The 20,167-nt window shown below is 35.9% G+C and overlaps 1 protein-coding gene across 41 annotated transcripts in view; it reads right to left on the bottom strand.

Annotated features, from left to right (window-relative positions):
- ABI3BP (ABI family member 3 binding protein) overlaps positions 1–20,167 on the bottom strand; it is a 152,181-nt gene that overhangs the window by 92,086 nt on the left and 39,928 nt on the right. For all 41 annotated transcript variants that reach the window (XM_054056979.1, XM_054056987.1, XM_054056981.1 and 38 more), the window contains exons 5-10: positions 14,810–14,991; positions 11,587–11,648; positions 5,364–5,415; positions 4,247–4,309; positions 3,491–3,586; positions 628–705 (exon numbers count right to left, since the gene is read on the bottom strand). In XM_054056979.1, the coding sequence (XP_053912954.1) occupies positions 628–705; positions 3,491–3,586; positions 4,247–4,309; positions 5,364–5,415; positions 11,587–11,648; positions 14,810–14,991 (533 nt within the window). The remainder of the gene's footprint in view (positions 1–627; positions 706–3,490; positions 3,587–4,246; positions 4,310–5,363; positions 5,416–11,586; positions 11,649–14,809; positions 14,992–20,167) is intronic.

The raw sequence follows: 20,167 nt of genomic DNA, 5'->3' as shown, positions 1-20,167 counted from the left end.
GTTTTTGAACATTTTAAGAAATTATCATCTGAGTGTGCCCTTTCTAAAAAACCTATATGTATTCCGCCACAAGTAGATGACAAAGAAACTTTAGTCTTCCAAATATACGAATAAGCATACATTCCACAGACAAATAACCTTGAATATGGATCAAACTGAACTCAAATGGAACATCATGTTGTCATTCTCTGCACCTCGGAAACACACCTTGTTACTGTGATTGTTCCATCATAATCTCATATATGCATTTTGCACAGTCATGCTCTTACCCTGAGGTTTCTTATTCATACATTTTATTAAAGTCAGAAGTTCAAGGTGCATGACAAGAAAACTCTTGTTTTGCCGTTTGTCAGTTTCAAGGTATCCAGCACCCGAGAAATACATTATTCTAATTCTAAGTGTTTTTATAAGCCTAACAATTGTAGCATCTGAAACTTCCCTCCAAATTTAGATTCAGATTTTTATCCACATCTATCACTCATGGCTGCTAATTCATCCACATTATCCTCCTGTTTTCCAGCTACTGCATTTAACTGCAGGAGAAGCATCACAAAGGTGGATTCAATTTTAGTTGATATATTTGACAAAGATATTTCACAGAGTGTCTAAAACCAGACTTTTCATTACCTGGGAGGGACTGTGGGGAGATTTCTTGAACTTCTGGTGTTTTGGATTCAGCAGGCCACACTTGAGTTTCATTCTTGGCTAAACAGACAAAGACATTAGAAAGTAATTGTAATATCTGCTCTGCTCTACTACAGATTTATTTCTGACCCACTTTTGTTTGGCGAAGTAAACCAATACGGATAAATGCAGAAAGCTGAATAATTTTAGAAAACAACAAATTTCCACTGCACAATAAGTACAAGCATCTGCCTGGCTATTTTAAACACATCAGTTTTGGTTTTGTTTTTTTTTTAAAAGATTCTTTAAAACGTAAAATTTACAGCAAGGAATTATTTAATGCCTTACAAACCATTACTTTCCACAGCCCAAAATATTTTTAGTTTTCATTTGTCTAGCATGTGAGCATTAACAGCAATAATGTCTTTCAAAATTCAAAGATACGTTACAGTTCTAAACATTATATAAGAATAGTCCAATACATTTTCAAATGCAATGGAATTGTCACACTTGTCATGCCTTTCTTTTCCTTTACATTACTTCTAAAATTACAGCAGTACGACAACAGCCTTCTATTCCAATAAAGAAATACCAGCAATGGAAAAAGGGAAAATGAATTAATTTTTACTTGAATAAAACACTTCTGGGTTTTTTTTCCAAGGAGGACTAAGGCAAGATATTTTGTGGGTTTTTTTTCTGGACTACTAGTTTTTTAGTTTTTTTAGAAAAGAACAAGTAAGTTTTTGACTAAGTAAACACAAAAAAAATACTCTGAGAATTTAATAAATACAATATTCTGTGATGCATTTTTTTTCTTTTCTAAATAACACAGAATTACACCACTTGTACTATGTGAGCGAATCATAGTTAGTTATAACTTCCCAAACAGCATAAGCCTTATTGTATTTTATTGTAGACATACGTAATTGTCAGATATCAATGAAGTATAATTTGTATAGACTTGTCAATTATTTTATACATTTAAATTATTTCTCAGAGTATTTCTCCTTTCCAAGCAATGACTCTTTTCTGTTGTATATTCGTTCGGAATCCAGTAGTCCTTGTGTGTACACCCATGTACTTCATGTTCTCTGGTAAGGAACACATAGTAAATGTAAACAGACCAGAACAAAACATTTCTTGTCTGCCCTGGTTATTTTCACAGAGGTGTTTGTGTAATCTGCCACAAGAGTGGCTCCAAACTGGCATCGCACCAGCTTATGGTTTAGACATATAAAAGGATTTGAATTTAGCATTCCAAGTTCTATGCTCAGTCAACTGGAGAAGTTGGATATATCTAGGACGACTGAAGATACCTTTGTCTTTCTCCCCATCTTTTGCTCATACTCACATTCTGCCATTTTTGCTATGCACTCTACTGAACCTTATGACCTATCTAAAACCACAACATCGTTTTCCTGCAGAAAGGCATAATTTTATTGGTAGAAAATGAAAATAAAGCTAAAAGTTCTAGGTACTGTAGTTTGAATCTAATATGAAAGGTCCTAAAACACGATTTAGTAAAACTAAGGGGTGTGGAAAACAGATTTGTCAAAATATGGTCTTCTGACTTTTAATGATACCTTTGTTACCTGCATGTCATATACATGTGAAAACTAAGATAGTAATGATAAATGTATTGTTTTCTATGCTTGCTGTTCAAGGAAAATAATAAACAAGTTAATGACGTGATTAATTTTATCATCATGACTGAAAAACAGTAGTGTTCTGTAATGTAAATACTGCAATTAAGTTTTTCCACTGAGCTTAGGTGAGTAGCTACAGATGATCCTAACAATATCGCCCTGTCACACGCTGGTAAATACATCCAGACTCTAATTTTTAGAGGAACTCACCCTCAGTTCAAATATATTCTTACTCAAACACATTCAAATATTATTCTACTGTGTAGCTCTACCCTTACATGTACACAATATCTTAACAGGAGCAACCACTGCTGTTTTGTCACTGCAAAGAAAGTCAAAATTCAAAGATATGTTACACATATGTACCACAGCCAGAAACGGAGTGACAGAATAAATTAAGCTAAGCAGAAATAAGAAAGGAAAATAAAAAAAACTGACCCAGATTTTTGGAGTTCATAATAAGTATTAAGTCCAGCCAAGCCAAAAGCCATCAGATCCAGAACTCTAATCAAGGGATCTGTGAACGATGCCCTGGGGGCATTATTAAGGTTTTTAAAGATAGGTGCATTTCCCCTAATTATACTATTCACAGATGATATGCTAGCTCAGGGATCAAACCCAAAAGTCTCAATTAATCTTTTTTTTTCCTGCAGGCTTCAGGCATATTCATAAGATACACATTAACACTGTACTGAAATATGCTAATTTCTGGCTACCATTTTTTCATGGATTTAATTACAGATAATAATAAGGATCTCCTTGTGAAACTGTTTCTCACTTATACTCAAGCCAGAACTCATATAACTAAAATTCACTGAAAATATAGTCTTTAAAATGGACACAAAATTTCCTTTTTTAAATATATATATATATTGAAATATGTAACCTATTAAAAAAAAAAGTGACGTTGTATTACAAAACAAAACCCCTAAAGACCATAAACATGACTGATTTCCCTTCTTTCCTCTATGGGTCAAACCTACTACATATTCTCTTAAATGGCTGCAAAATACCTTAAAAGTTTGTAGAAATGTTTAGAAATAAACAATTCCTGTGAATGCTTGAACATTCAAGCTAATCATTAATTAAACAGACAGAAAAAAAAGAAGGTAAGAAGGAAAAAAAGGCTTTTCTGTTTTTCTGCTTGTCTGCATGACCTCATTCATTTACGCTGCTGATACTGTTCATGAACAACACAAACTGAGTTCATTTCTGCTTACCCAATTTTTTCCTGGATGCTTGAGGTATATTATCTATTGTCAGGAGAGGTGGAAGTTTCTGCTGCGTTTCATTGAGACCTGGAACAATAAGGTGCACTGCAAAGAAAGGTGTGTGCCATTAATTCCAGAAGAGGTGAAAAATATTCTGCCCACTGAGATATGTCAGTATTTTCATGCGCATATAGAGGTCTCAACACTTTCCCAAATCCAGGAATAAACTGTCCACAAAGTGCTTGAAGCAGTGAGCCTTTTCTATCTATTTCAGGCAGGCCAGTAGTTCACTACACTGAGCACTATATGATAAACTCTTCGCTGTTTTTATGTTCTAAGCCAATATTGCACATTCTTATAGGTCAAAGAAGGACAGGAAGCATGAAACTGAACGGCTTGAAGGAAACAGTTACACCCTGAGATCTAAGATGACGCTCTAATTGCAAGGAAGGTTATACTATATATCACAACGCCTGATCTCAGTAAGATCTTATGCCACAGAACTTTACCTGAAGTATGAAAGAACTTTGTGATTTAAACAGTGACATTATCTTCTTATAAATACTATGGGAATAAAATGAATCTCATTCCCTTAGGCTACATTATCCTTGAACCATCTGTACCACCATTAAATATAACAAATACTGTCTGAACTGGCTATAAAATACCCATTGATGTGCAAGGAAAGAACTATCAAGATAATTTAAAGTATTTACACATTTTTAATTTTCAGCCAAAGAGAGCTGAAAAAAATCTTCTAGTCACCTAATATTGCTCCTGGCAGAGAAGAGCTATCTGAAGTTTTTGACTGCGTCCGATTTTGAATAACTGTGGAGACAAGAGAAGGGTATTAGAAAATCATTTAGAAAACAAACAAACAAACAAGAAACAAAGCCACACCCGAGACAAGCCTCATCATTCTGAAAAAAATCCCTCAGTTTAATACTTGTAGATGAGGACAACATACTAATGTTTTCTGCATTTGCATTCAGTTTAAGAGACTGCAAACTGTGTTTGTCTCAACATGATCTCTTAACAGTGCATATCTTCTTTCCCCTACCATATCAGTTTTATATCCTTGGTGAAAAGAACCTTTCTATGCTTGTGTTAATATAGAGCCAGCTCCAGGGCACCTCATTATCCTGCCATTCACAAGTCTTTAAAAAGATGCATGGAAAGTGCCATTACATTTATATTTTAATGGTAATTGCCTTATTCTTCTTTTACACCACTATTTTCCCTTCGCTGGGCTGTGAACTACTTCCAAGGACAGTTTAATTGCTTTTATGACTTAAAATTAGTCACAATAACTATTCACAATACAATTTCTTTTAGCAAGTTTTAATCTGCAGCTCATTTTCTGCCAGCTACATTTAAGCAGCTACTTTTCAAAGATTACATTACTATACTATCACTACTAGAGAGAAATGGGCTTTTCTAAATGGCATTAAGTTTAAGTCTACTGTAGACATCTCTCTCCACTGAACAGGGAAAGGAGAAGAAAGGGATCTAAGTCAATTACCTAGCCAAAATGTTTGGCAGCATGAATCTTATCTGTACTGCTGCTCTTCATGCCCGACTATCAAGTTATGCAGAACAGGGAGATCAACATACCTAGACAATCCAGTTGTAAACAAATATATACTAACAAAAATCAGAACTGATTGGTATCCATTCAATGACTTAATTAAGTCGCTGTTTATAATACCTCATTTTATAAACACAGATATGTAACAGCTTAACAGTGTCTGTAATTAAATGATACGATAGTTTATAAGGTTCCACCTGTTCTAAAGGGAAACTCTCATGACATTCACATCAGTGTCAGATTTTTTTTTCATTTGCAGAGCATAAGTATCAACTAAAAAATATGCAAATTTACCTTGTTTGATTATTGTGACAGGAACCAACTTCTTATTATCACGCAGCGTAAGCTGAAGAAGGGGAAAAAAACCAAAAAACAAGCCTTGGGATAACTCCCATAATAGTAATTGGACTTTCTTAGTTAAAAAAATAAAGGGCTCTAATCCAACACAGTGCCTGCCCCAAGTTAACACTTTATGTCCCTGGCCCTAGTCAGTGAAGGTTATGCTATTGCTTTACTTCGTATGGGCTAGTATAGAAATATTGCATTTCAGTCTCCTTTTTTTTTTCACCTTGAGATGTTTTGCTTCATAAAAACAAAGTATTTGACAGTTTAGGAATCCTCAGTCTTCAAGAATCTCTTGAGCACTCACTGGGGAGTAGTCCAGAAAGCTAAGAAAATCTGAAATCTAACTACAGCAAAACATCTGAAACATACGCAATTACAAATTTGGGCAGAGGATATAATTATGTTCTCAGGAATAATATATTTAGAACACAAACTATCCCAGAACCAGGTGTACGTTAGTAAACTATCAGCACTCTTGGGTCCATGGTCTGCTTAAAGTAGATTAACTCAGAGTAATTATTCAGTGCAATTGTTTCCAAACCAGGATTGGCCAGCCACTCATGTTTTTCTCACATTTTTATGCTGAATACTTGGACTCTTCCACTGTTCACTTGCCTTTGACTCAGATGACTTTTTGCCTAAGGGTGAATCTTTTCTGGTATTTTGATATCATAAAAATTAGGAACATTGAATGGACCCCACATTTATTATACAGAAGAAAACAGCTGATCCAAAGATCGTAAATCAGTATTCACTATCAGACATACGTACTAGGAACAACTTCTAACATTTTAATAATACACTCAGGTGATAGTTAAGATTGTAATGCCAGCAATGCAGAAAATGCTAAATCAATAAAAATGGATTTTTTCTCCAGTTATGTCAGAATGTCCTGGTTTCAACGGGGATAGTAATTTTTTTTTCCCAGTAGCTGCTGCGTTTTGGATTTATACGAAAATGTTGTTGATAACGCATCACTTTAGTTGTTGCTAGGTAATGCTTATGCTCAGCTGGGATAGAGTTAATTTTCTTCCCAGCAGTCCCTGAGTTTTAGAGTTAGTATGACAATAATATTGGTAATACACTCATATTTTCTGTTGTTGTTAAGAAATTAAGGACTTTTTTTTTATTTTCCCATGTTCTGCTAGTGAGTAGATGTGCAAGAAGATGGGAGGAAGCACAGCCAGGCAGCAGACACAAGCTGGCCAAAGAGATATTTGGTATCATATCATGTCATGCTCATTGCATAAACAGGAGGTTGGCCAGGGGCATTTGATGTCAAAGATTTATTTACCTAACGATAACTATTTTTGCTCTATCATAAATATTAAAAAAAAAAAAGTTTTAAAAGCAACGATTGGGACACATCAAATAAATATCAAAGTCTAAGAAGCTGGAAGAAGGCAAATGTCAACAAGTAAGATGTCCCTTCCTTTAGGGAACTGGATGGAGGCTGCTTATTCTGCAAAACCCATTAATTTGTTTGCATTGAGATGAATGCAGATTGAAAGTAAGTAGACATTTCAATCATTTTCATTAATAAAGGACTAAAAAAAAGATTATCCTGTATTACTTACTATATTTCCTTTATTATTAACAAGGTTTACCTTTTATTTTGCCTTTTAGTGAAGAAATTGTGTTGCAGATGGTAATTTTTTGAAGCCTGCTATTAATGTTACTAACAAGTGGGATGAAATGCATTCATCAGAAGAACATGTTAATATTATTATATTTCTCATCAGGGTACCTATAATCAAATAAACACCTCTCAAGTTGTAGTGAGCACTTGTGTAACTCCAGTGCAGAACTTCTGATCATAATTATTATCAGTCCTTTTACTAGTAAAATGTTCTTATGTTGACAAGAGCATTCTTTGTTGAATAACAAGGGATGACTGCAATGACTGCAATATAAAAATGTTAAATACACTAAAACATATTCAAATTTTAGTTTCTCGCCCAAGAACAAATAATTGACATGAAATCCATGTTCTGCAGCTGCTATAATTATGCTGTTTGCCTGCACAAATTTGCAAGTGCTGCCATTGAAATCTACCTCTGTGTTGTCAATGCTCTCTTTCTCAATCTACAAAAAGTGACTTCTTTAGATATTTCTATGTCTAGTAAAATTTACTTGGACAAAATATTTCAGAAACATCAACATAGCATCTGTAAAAATGGCACTATTAACTCTACATCAATGATCTGGATGAGGGGATCAAATGCACCTTCAGTAATTTTGCAGAACACACCAAGTTAGGTGGGAGCCCTGATCTGCTTGAGGGAAGGAAGCCTCTACAGAGAGATCTTTACAGGCTGGATCAGTGGGCTAAAGCCAGTTGTACAGGGTTCAGTAAGGTCAAGTGTTGGGTCCTGAACTTGGGCCACAACAACCCAATTCAATGCTACATGCTCGGAGTCGAAAAGGTGGAAGTTGACAGCCAGCTGAATAAGAGTCAGCAGTGTACCTGGGTGGCCAAGAAGTCCAACAGCATGCTGACTTGTATCAGAAGTAGCATGGCTAGAAGGACTAGGGATGTGATTGTACCCATGTACACAGATCTGGTAAGGCAGCACTTCAAATTTTGTGTTCAAATTTGGGCCCCTCACTACAAGAAAGACATTGTGCTGCTGAAGCATGTGCAAAGAAGGACAAAAAAGCTGGTGAGGGTTCTAGAATACAACTCTTGTGAGGAACAGTTGGAGGGAATTGGGGTTGTTTAGTTTGGAGAAAAGGAGGCGGAGGGCAGACCTTGTTGCTCTCTACGACTGCCTGAAAGGAGAGAGAGTTGTTGGTCTCTTCTCCCAAGTCACCAGAGACAGGACGAGATGACAGAGCCTCAAGCTGTGTCCAGGCAGGTTTAGACTAGAAATTAGGAAAAATTACTTCACCAAAAGGGTTATCAAGCATTGGAACAGGCTGCTCAGGGAAGTAGTTGAGTTACCATCTCTGGAGGTATTTAAAAGATGTGTATATGTGGTACTTAGGAATATGGTTTAGAGGTGAACTTGGTAGTGTTAGGTTTACAGTTATGTTTGATGATCTGAAAGGTCTTTTCCAATCTGAATGATTCTGTGTTTCTGTATTTTCTAGACAGAGGGTAGAAAGTGTATAGGGATTCGGAACATCGGTTTTTAAAATAACTGTGGCATCTCTATGAGTGAAGGGAAATAGAAAATAGAGTATTTCTTAATTTCAGAGGGAAAACAGAGATATTAGTTGTAAGAGACCTTAAGCCAGATATCTTAACTTTTGACCATATACCTATGACATATTGCATAAAGGACTGCTGTTCTTAGACATTTTGTCAAATGGCTTATGGCAACATTACTTTGAGAGAGTTTTGTTATTTCTGCCTCTCTTATATTCCAGTACTCCTCAAATCCACAAATAACTGGCATACATTTAAGAGACACCTCAAGGAAGCATTACTGTCAACCTGGACTGTATAAGTTTTGAAAGAGCAGGCAGGTTTAATTCCAGAATTTAACAAATGAGAGAAAACAAGAGTCTTGATTTTGGCCTTGGAAAATCATAGAATCATTGAATATCGGGTTGGAAGGGATGTCAAGGATCATCTGATCCAGCCTTTCTTGGCAAAAGCATGTCTAGCACATTGTCCAGCTGAATCTTCAAAGTGTCCAATGCTGGGAAATCCATCACTTCCCTGGGGAGAATATTCCGATGGCTGATTGTTCTCACAATCAAAATTTTTCCTTGTGTCCAGTCAGAATCTCCCCAGTAGTTATTTGTACCCACTACCTCTCATCTTTATCTTGTGACTCCTTGTAAAAAAGAAGTCTCCATCTTTTTTCTAGCCACCCAAAACCAAGGAGGACCCCATCTTTCAGACTGGCATTATGAAATTACAGAAATGTAGTCAGCCAGAAGAGGAAATAAATTTTTACTGCATCAACTCCACTCTACCAACAACCATTGGGAAAGAGAATGGCCATCCCTAGAGCTTTCCTTTTCTTCTCCTCTCTCATTAGCTGTAGCTTACACAGCCCTAGGAGCTTAGCCAAACTTAAAGGATAAACCTGCCAAAAGAAACATAAGCTGATGTTGAAAGGGCAAAATGACTAGATGGATCCGTAATGTTGCTTTAATAAACAGCCTTTAAAAATTTCTCCATACAGAGAAGAGTTAGGACCATGCTGATACAAGCCAGTCATGTCTTTGGAGCAAAATAAGGCACAAACAAAGCTTGGCCTAAATAATATTCATTCTGGTTTTGGACTGATTAAGTGATTGCACCAATGAAACATTCTCCACCTAATAATGTGGACACTGAATTTATAACATAAAATTAAGAGCTTGCCACTATATGCTTCCCAGCTTTAGTTTTATGGCTTTTTGCATCACTGAAGTGAGAAAGATAAGAGAATTTTTAGAATAATCTGCAGAATGTTTTCATGATACTTCTGTGGAGTGATAAAACAGTATCGCTCTAAAGCTAAGACTTGTGAAACTGTCTGAAAAGACTAGATGTTGGCTCCAGTCCTCCTTTCATGCTTAAGCTGTGCAAATATTTGGAAAACTGTTTTAGCTCACTTTCTCAGGACTTCTCTTGCATAAATAGAACCACTGCTTCCACAGAAGCGGCATAACACAGTCAGGATCCTGGCACACAGGGTTTGGTAAGAGGAAGAAAAGAACTCAGCTTGCACTCCAGATGCCAGAACGAATTACCTGGTATTGGGTCGTCACTTGTAACTTTTAGGATGCTTATGGGAGTAGTGGGAAGAATGGTAAAGTTGATTTCATCAACAACATAATGAGATGATCACATTCCTGCGTATCTAATCTACCGGCTTCATATCATTTACAGATAAAACATTTTCTTTTGAATATGAGACACAACCATTTCCAATAATCTAATCATTATACTGCTCTCACTCTATATGTACTGATATAACTAAGGTATTACTCTCCTGAACAAACCTAATTATTCCTACAAGAAAATGTATGTAATGGACCGTGGTTTGATTCCTGAAGCAAATTCGGGTCTGATAATAACAGAATATTTATGACATTGTACAATATGAAGAAACAACAATGAGAAACCATACATGGTCATTTCCTACCATGAAAACACTTGGAAAATCCAAAACAGAAGAGAATTGTGAATAATGGATTGTTCCTTTATAATAATCATCACTTATGAGTCATTCATTTAAAATGACTGAAGTAAGAAGGATTTGTACAACTTTTCATGGAAAGTTATCCCATAGTCTACCTTATGGATAGTATCATAAAAACAAAGCAAAACAAAACAAAAAAACCCCACCCAGAAGTTTAGCTGCTGAAACTCGTATTTTGATGAAACATTAAGGGAAGAAAATATGAAGAAAATCATTTAATCTCACAGAAGAGGTAATGATCTAAAGTTATAAATAAAATGCCTGGTTTACACTGTGTTAAAATCAGTCTACTAACAGGTTCAATCTACAGAGCCTTATTTCTACTTCAGCTCTTGGAAGCAAAAAGTATTTGTGTATGTGAGCCTATGAAAGTATGAAAACCATGCTTGCTTGATAGCTGTTATGGCAAATACCAGATGAGAAAATAAAAAAGAGGAAATTAATAAATATTTATATTTATTTATTTATTAAAAAATCTTCAATTGCTCTGATGAAACAGTTAAAAATTCTACCTTGCCATCTGCAAGGATTTAATGGACTGCCTAGCAATCTCAATAAGGAAATTAAATTGCCCCATGAAGTTTCCTCTCGTTCTGCAGAGACCTCACATGTGAAAGCCATCAGAGAGCTCAATGGGATTACTAATGATCTTAGAAGACCTGTGTATACACACAATTGGTCTATAAAATAACAGCACTACTTTATCACAAAATTAACTGACCACAACACACATCACAAGTAACAAATCTGACTACTACAAAGGGATAAACAGATTTTAATGTTTAGAATCCACTCATGGAAACATCCACTTCATCATTGTTAAAGCAGAATCAGTAGGTGTAATCATCTCAGATACAGCTCTCAATCATATTATCGATCCACACTTAGAAATGCTTCTCCTAGTCTTAAATTTAACGGAATTTTTATATTTGCAGTTTATCTCTTTCTCAGTTTACTCTAAAAGAGACACAAAAATTTGACCATTCAAAATGCAAATCTGTTATAGCAAATAAGATTGTTTTGCATACCTGTGTCTGGGCATTAGGTACCAACTTGTACATATTCTGGAGTTGTCCATTTACTTTTTTATCTGATTTGACAGAAGGAGAAATAAATACATAGGATTATTATTTGTTTTGTCTAAAGCAAAGTAAAACAAGTTTATTCATCTTTTTTCTAAGAAAGGTTAGAAGAAAGCTAAGGAAGCTAAGAAAGTTAGAAGACTTAATTATAAAGTGTCAAAACATTCTGTTCTGTTCAGTCCTGTTTCTCCAGATTAATTAATTCATTTGCAAAGCCTCCCCTTCACATTTTGACAGAGGGGAAATGAAACACATTCTCATTGTTCTGCAGCAGGGGGTAAAAGAGTTGAAGTGATCTTTAGGACTTTCTAAGGAAAGTCAGAAGTGCCTATGAGGATCCATTAAGAAAATTAATATAATCACAGCACTAATATGCAAGGAAGAAACTTGAAAGAGGCTTATATTAGGACCGGCTAAAAGCAGCATGTTTTAAAGTCTCCAATACATAGTCTTGCTTTTCAGTATACTCTTCTAAAAAAAACCCCACCACATTTACCACTGGTAATACACAGCAGGCATATCACTTCTCTTGGGTTTGACATGGTTTCCTTTGGCTCAACACATGAACAAAGTAGCCCATGGATTTAATGTCTGAAATTTTTCTCTTATTTTTTTTTCCTCTTAGCTTCTTAGTTCTAGAAGCTTGTTGTGATGCCACAGTTAGATACAGAGGAGAAACAGTCCCTCCTAGCCCCTCTGGTATTCTAGTCTGATGCTTCAAACTTTGTCTACATCTTCTACCTTCACACTTTTCTGCTCCCTTTGAATCAAGCTAAATGTTATCATATTTCTTCACAATTTCATCCCTAACAGATAAGCAATAGAAAAAAAAAAGAAAAAAGCAACTGTAAAGAAATATAAAGAGACAATTAAGTTGACATGTTATCCTGAAAAAATAAATACTGATGCTAATAATCAGTGCTTGATACTTCTGAGAAACAGGACTTACTATTGGTCTAAAGACAAGGGAGAACCAACTAAAGTTTCACACTGACTTCATGAGAGAATCATGTTAAGATGGTCAGAAATAATCTGCTTTAATCTCTTTTTATAAATCATGGTTAAATAACTGTTGAACATTTGCCATGCCTTTTATGTCTTCCTTGAATCATGAATTAAAACCAGATTCTCCTCCCAGCCCCTCCCTACGTGTTTAGTACAACAAAAATTCGTCCTGTGGAATCAACAAATACAAAGATATAGAGCGGTAATTTCAGTTTATAGTCATTTGTGTATTTTTCAGTGAGGAAAAATAATTTACAGTGAATGAGGTTTGGTTTAGGCTGAGATGTTTCTTAATATATGGAAAGAGTTGCCACAAGAGGGCAAGTTAAACCAGAAGTGGCCATTTGTGCTGATGAGTAAGCTCTTATGCAGACAGATAATAAATGTTCACTCTGTTTACTGCCCACAGTTACTCTGTCTACCTACTATGCAATGAAAATATAGAAGGCTTGAGTGTGAAAGGTGCTGTCAACTTTCCAATTATAAGATGCTTTATCAGTAGATATACCAGGTAACAAGCTCCCTGGATTTAGTGTCTGCAGAAGCACTCACTGAATACTCAAGTCTATATTCTAGGGAAAAAGAAGTTATTTAGAATATGAACTTTTACAAGAAAGTTTCTTTCAAACCAACTCAATCTCTCTCCATAACTTAGAGGAATTATTCTTCTGGATTGTTAAAAATGTATAGTGTTTGTAAGAAACAGCATTTAGAAATGTATTATATCAAAGAGGAAATTTGGTGATGTCAGTGGACATTTCAATCAGACTAAAACAGAGTATTAAACTATAAATACTATGCACTCTTATTCCCTCCTATTTTAAGTGCTCAAATATGTACAGCACTTGCTCTACAGATTAATTTATAATGTTGAAATATAGGAAAACCAACCATTATTAAGCCTTCTTTAGTGCTGTGAAGCAGAGTTTGTTTTGTGAGGCAGGGAAAAGCCTACCACCATTCACCACCTTAAACTCACAGTATAATAATTACATTATTCTGGATTTCTAAAATGAACCTGCAACGCTTGGCAGCTACTTGAAAGTTACAGGTTTCTAATTTATGATGAAGGCCAGCAAAATACTTTATTAGGGAGTGTGAGGGCTTTTGCAGTATTAGAAGCCACCCAACTGCTTCCCTCCCGTATCGTCAAATACATCAAGCTGTGTAACTCACCTACAACTTGATACTGAGGTCCAAATCAAATTTCAGCTGGAAACCTCATATGAATAAGACTCTCTTATGAGACTTCCCAGCCTTCAAATTTTGTATCAAGCTAGAAATACTGAGCATAGGAATTTGCAGCACCTTTTGAAGACAATCATGCTCAGAAATACCTTTATGTAAATTCTTGAGAAAAATAAACTACGTTGGACAACGTCTGTTATGAGCTCTTCTCCTCTCTTTGCAAGGAGGAAGGCTCTGCTACTGCCTATTTCTTCCACTGACAGAAGCGATTCTTTGAGCAGTACGTTTTTTCAAGGACTAATTTGAAATCACTTTGCCTGCGCTGTTTTGGGGCTCTGGAGAAAAAGCTTAAAATATGACTGGAAAACCAGATACAGATGCTATACACTGCCTCTATGATAACCTAAACAAAACCACACATGAGATCATATGCTTCAAACACAATTTATAAAATTCTTTGACTGAAAATTATCTTAAAATTCAACTTTCCAGCAGAGTCATAAAGGGTCCACTGTGATGCATGCTGAATAGGACAGGCCCCTTCTTTCTTTTAACAAGCTTGAACATAGAATCAGCTGTAAAAGTAGATTCAAATGAGAATAATACTTTCTAACAGCTCAAATCAGTGATGATTTTATTAAAGGTTTAAGGAAAAAGCTTATAATCCAGTAAGAACTATAGACATAGGAACTCAACACTTTCTGTGTATCTAAACTAGTCACTTTTAGAGTTCTACAAACACGCACAGATCCTCTACTTTCTGCAATGAAAACACCTTTCAGAGGAGTATGTGGCAGTTTTTCAAACACAAACTCTTTCTAGTTTCACCAGTTTCTAAAAGAATTGGGGAGATCATAAGGGATAGCATTTAAACAATGAAAACCTGATCAGCAGCTTACTTTTAGTAATACCACAATAGAGGAAAAAATGTTGTCAAATTAAGTAGCCATTTGATGATTTATTGCCAAATACTTACTAGACAAAACTGTCTTATGATTGAAAGTCTTGCTCCAAATGCTGTCGTCTAGATTGTCTTTAACTCCAAACTCATAAAGTGTGTTTGGCTTCAGATTGTCCACCACTGTTTCTGTTACTGGGCAAAGCTGAAAAACCCATTTCTTGTCTTTACCCTTTTCTCTGTAGCGGACTGTATAAAACCTGTGCGATCAAAAAAAAAAAAAAAAAAAAAAAATTTTTGGTTTTTCTTCACAAAGGCAATAATTTTCATTAGGAATTACTAAAATGACTCCTAATCACCATTTTTCTTGTTCTTTCTGGCCTCTTTTGGTTATCAAATATCCCTACAAATATAACGCCAGCCCAGTCATCTCCTAGGTACATATATGCTCCCCATCATATAGAACCCAACATTAGGAATACTGTATAAAGAGCAAAAGAGCAGTCCCTTTTAAACAAACATCCATGTGTGTGGTTCTAACCACAAACTGTAAGCTCATTTTGCAAGAAGTTTCTCTGATTATGACATAAGCCGTAACTAGTCAATTGGATCATGAGTCTATTAGTCAAGCCTTGACCAATTTCTCAAAATCTCCTGTATCTGTCCAGCTGAAGGTGTTCCCCTCAAAATTATTCCAAAAATATTCTCAAGGGAGAATCAGTAATATTTGACATTTATATGACACATTTCTCATTCAGTGATCCCATTATGCGTTGCCCACAATTCAAACAGGAAAGTACACCAAGATGTTACTTTCAGCAGTTTAAATCAGTAACGTGATGAATGCTGGCTGATTATGAAATTAAAAAACATTTCTTCAGAAATTGCCCAATTCAGTCAAGCAGCACCACCCTGAAAAAGCATGACTGCAATGCTAACCAGTAGAAAACAACACAATGCAAATGGTGAGAGTTATAGCACAAAAACTCCACTGTCTGCCACAGTCTCACTTTAAATTTATATACTATATCACTGCCAGAATGAGGTGGGGTTTTCTGTTTCTGTAAAAATAAATCTCAAAGAGATTTGGCAACTTTTTAATGCAAGCATTACTGAAAATTGTTACATATAATATAAATCAAGTATATCCATTGTCCACATCCGTTTTACATTTACATCAGCTGAAAAAGGATTAATTCCATCCAATTGTATTTTTCCACACTTCAATAAAGTAAATTAAGGCCATAAAAGTAACACAACTCTAAAACCCCAGATAGATGTCCAAAAATCACTCAGAAGTAAAAAAAAAAAAAAATTGGGTTGTGAGATTCAATTACACAAGGAAAAATATATGAAGTGAAAGGAAGGAACCTTAAGAAAACAACCTAAACCAATCTTTAATCAGCTGAAAAGATATCAAGTTGTAAGGTCTAGATTAAAAGGACTTAATGGACCAAATAAATACCATCAATGCATAAAGCTGCTTTTGCCAAAGTTAGAAAAATGCACTTGCAGAATAAGCTATACATGAAAGATGACTGTTGAGTACAGGGAAAGCCTTACTTCATTATTAAAACACAATCTAACACAAGACACATGCCAGTCACGGAAAATATTTCCATACCCAAAGATTAACTTTGTTTACACATTTTATCTCATAACTATCAATTTATTTTCTTGGCACCAAAAACATAATTTCTCCCGTTATAGTTACTCAATTCAGCCCATTCAGGTATTCTGCCAGGTTACAAAATTTATATTTATGCTGACTCACATAACTCTTTTCAACAGCCGCACTACCTTGTGTTCAAAACAAGCCATAGTCTAATTGAAGTCTTGGAAAGAAAAGACATACAGTAAGTCACGAATATCCTCTCTCTTATCAATTCCTGGAGTACCAAGTAATAATCCACACCATTACTTCTTGGGGCTGTGATCTCCTCAAGCAATGTAAGATCTAACTATCAAGTTAGACAGACAAAGAATGTTTTTAAAAAAAATTACTAGCAAAATTAAAATGAGGAAAATTCCTCCTCCTTTGCCTTTTTGATCCTTTCATACACAGTTACATAGACATTAGCAGACAAGAGGAGATTTTTGGAATCTGTCACTGTCTTGCAAAGGACGTAACAGCAATAGACAAATCCTATCTGCAGCATAAAAGCATCTTGATTGACCCCGTACAGTATCTTAGTAAGGGATTTAGAATAGTATATATAGCTCTATGAGCAAAATGTGAATCACTGGTAGAAGTAGCCACCTTCTTCCCAGCTTGCCTGAAAGAGGAAATCTCATTTCTTTTCATCTTCAACCTTACCTTCTCCTGCCTGTTTTAGTTGAATGCAGTAGAAATAGTCATATCAGTATACTAATTTACTTCAGTTATTTAACAGTCTAAATGAATAGCTGCACTAGAAATGAGAAGGAAGACAAGATTTTAATAGTTGTGTCAAAATGTGCCATTAGAAATAGAGACATATAGCATAGAAGAACTGTGCTCTCAAGTCCAAGGTTTCCAAGCCTGTAAAAACTTCACCAAGTGTGTAATTATCTCAGTGGAATCTTGCCACGACAAGAACTAAGAACACTGACTGTGACAACAGAATTTCCTCAACAATTTCTATAAAAAGCTACCAAAATGAAGTTCAACTTAACAATTAGCAAGTCACAATCATCTGAGTATTAAAAATGCCCAAATTGTTAACAATATGCTCTTTTGGAAAATTTGTTTATAAAGTATGAATTCTGAAATACCAAGATTTGTCATTAAAGTTCAACAAATCATTGTGAAACCAGATCAACAAGCTGCCAAATACAGTGCAAATTCAGTGCCTGGTTAAGAAAACTCTACTGATTAAAATTTATTGTCATTTTAATTTATCCCTTTTACAAACTTTCCTTTCAGAAAAGAAATACAATATCAAACAATCAACACATATAATTGAAGACACGAGAAAGCTGTAAAGTCCAGTCACCACTCATGTATATCAATCCCCTCGTGGCAGTGACATACATGTACAAAACTTGTGCAGCTGGCCTGCTGTGTGTATCAGAAGCTGCAAAACTGCTTCTCCTGGACTGCAAACATTTAGAGAAACCTCTCCACAGATTCGCATTCAAAAATGATAGAAGGCAGGCTGAAATGGAGTACAGCCACACTCACATAGAGTGGAAAGGTACACTACACTGTTTCTCAGATAAAACACTTCCCATTAGCCATGTGAGTTAAGAATTTGAAACAGTGATTGTGTACTGCAGGGCCCTAATAGCTAATATGAAAGTAATATGTTATTTAAGTGAAGTCAATTGGAACAGTCCCAAGAATCTTTGTCACAGCTATCAATGCTAGTTTGATGTTTCAGCAAGGAGGTGGCATACCCAATTAGTCTAGGTGAGAATTCATTTTAATCCAGATTCTTGGCATGTACAAAGCCCTGGCAATATTTAACTGCTTTTAATTTTGATTCTTTCTTTATTTTGGAGGGGCATATGAAAAGGGTACATTTCACCAGAACAGTGTTTATTGAATAGCATTTGTATTCCTTAATCAGAAGATTTCAGGGTTCATGACGGTTCTTCTCCAGTTAGCACTCTATAAAACATTAGAGCTCTTTTCTTAAGCTCCATAAAAATTAATCTCTCTACCTAACAGGCCATGTTTCACTCAGTAGAAGAATCCTCCAAGCAAACCTCTATGGGACTGTAGAGAAATTTTATTTTCTCCCTTTTTACTAGGCAACTGAAAGATCAATAAACTCCAACAATTTAAACAGAAGATGTAATGAGCAGGTGAGGGTTACTGCTCCACTCCAAGTTAATTGCTGTGATAAAGCCAAGAAAAAACATAACAAACCCTAAACACTGTAGAGAAATAAAGAGTTTATACTCACGTGGATGGCCTCTCTCCATATGAAATTGTGCAACACCATAATGTTTGCATTCTTGAAACTCTCTCTATGCTAACGAGCTTTAAGTATTCCTTAGCAATATTCTGACTTCCCTTGCTCCATTTATGACACACACAAAATGTGAAATAGTGGCAGCAATAAAAGAAGCAAAGCCAGTCTCATCATGGAGTTTTGCAGGATTTGGTATTGGGACCAGTGCTGCTTAACATCTTTGTTGGATACATGGACAGTGGGATTGAGTGCACCTTCAACAAGTCTGCCAATGTTGTGTGGTATGGTTAGTACATTGGATGGAAGAGACGCCATCCAGAGGGGTATGGACAGGATTGAGAAGTGGATCTCTGCGAACCTCATGAGGTTCAACAGGGCCAAGTGCAAGGTCCTCACCTGGGTCAGGGCAATCCCAAGCACAAATACTGGCTGGGCAGAGAATGGATGGAGAACAGCCCTGAAGAGAAGGACTGGGTGTGCTGGTGGATGAGAAGCTCAATACGAGCCAGCAACAAGTGCTTGCAGCCTGGAAAGCCAATGGTAATATGAGTTGCATCAAAAAAATTGTGACCAGCAACCTAAGGGAGGTGATTCAGCCCCTCTACTCTGTTCTCATAAGACCCCACCTGGAGTACTGTGTTCAGTTCTGTAGTCCACAGCATAGGAGAGACATGGATCTGTTAGAGTGATCCCATGAAGAACATCAGGCGCTTGAAGCACCTCCCATATGAGGACAGCCTGAGAGAGGTGGAGTTCTTTAGCCTAGAGAACAGAAGGCTCCAGGAAGACCTTATAGCAGCCTTCCAGTACATAAAGGGGGAAAGATGGGAAGGGATTCTTTATCAGGGAATGTAGTGATATAAAAAAGCATAATAATTTTAAGCTGAAAGAAGGAAGATTTAGATTAGATCTCAGGGAGAAGTTTTTTACTGTGAGGGTGGTGAGGCTCTGGAACAGGTTGCCTAGAGAAGTTGTGGATTCCCCATTCCTGGAGGTGCGGAGGTCAAGCTTTTCAGCATTTACCCCTGTAGCAGTAGCTCAGGTCTACTGGAAAGTGTTCCTGTCCGTTGCAGCGGGGTTAGAACCCAAACCATTCTATGACGCTATGAATATCATATTACCTGCCACTGCAGTAATCACTGTATCTGTAAAGTCTATGTAACAGATAATCAGCCTGATACAAAAGGATGTTTCTATCTTTTTTATGTTCGGTTTACACAGGTTTCATTTTTAAGCTTCACAATGAAAAGTAGTAAAAGCTTTTTCTTCTTAGCTTAGAGATAATTTTTTATTATACAAGAAATCAAAATATGATGATAATTTTAATAAGTAGCCCACAGAGTTTTTGCTTTTGAAATGAAGGAAATATCACTTGCTGTTAGAAGAAAAATTCTAGGATGAATAGGGAAAACATTAAGTTTTCATATATCAGTATGAATGACATTGTCTTGCCAAGAATATCAGCGTTATTTTTCCAATTGTCAACCAAATTACTTTTCAGCCAGACTCTGAAAAAATACTTGCAAAGTCAAATATT

The sequence above is a fragment of the Cuculus canorus genome, chromosome 1, assembly GCF_017976375.1.
Source record: "Cuculus canorus isolate bCucCan1 chromosome 1, bCucCan1.pri, whole genome shotgun sequence".
NCBI lineage: Eukaryota > Metazoa > Chordata > Aves > Cuculiformes > Cuculidae > Cuculus > Cuculus canorus.
Note: the sequence above shows the minus strand (reverse complement) of the source record. Positions and strands in the feature narration are given on the sequence as shown.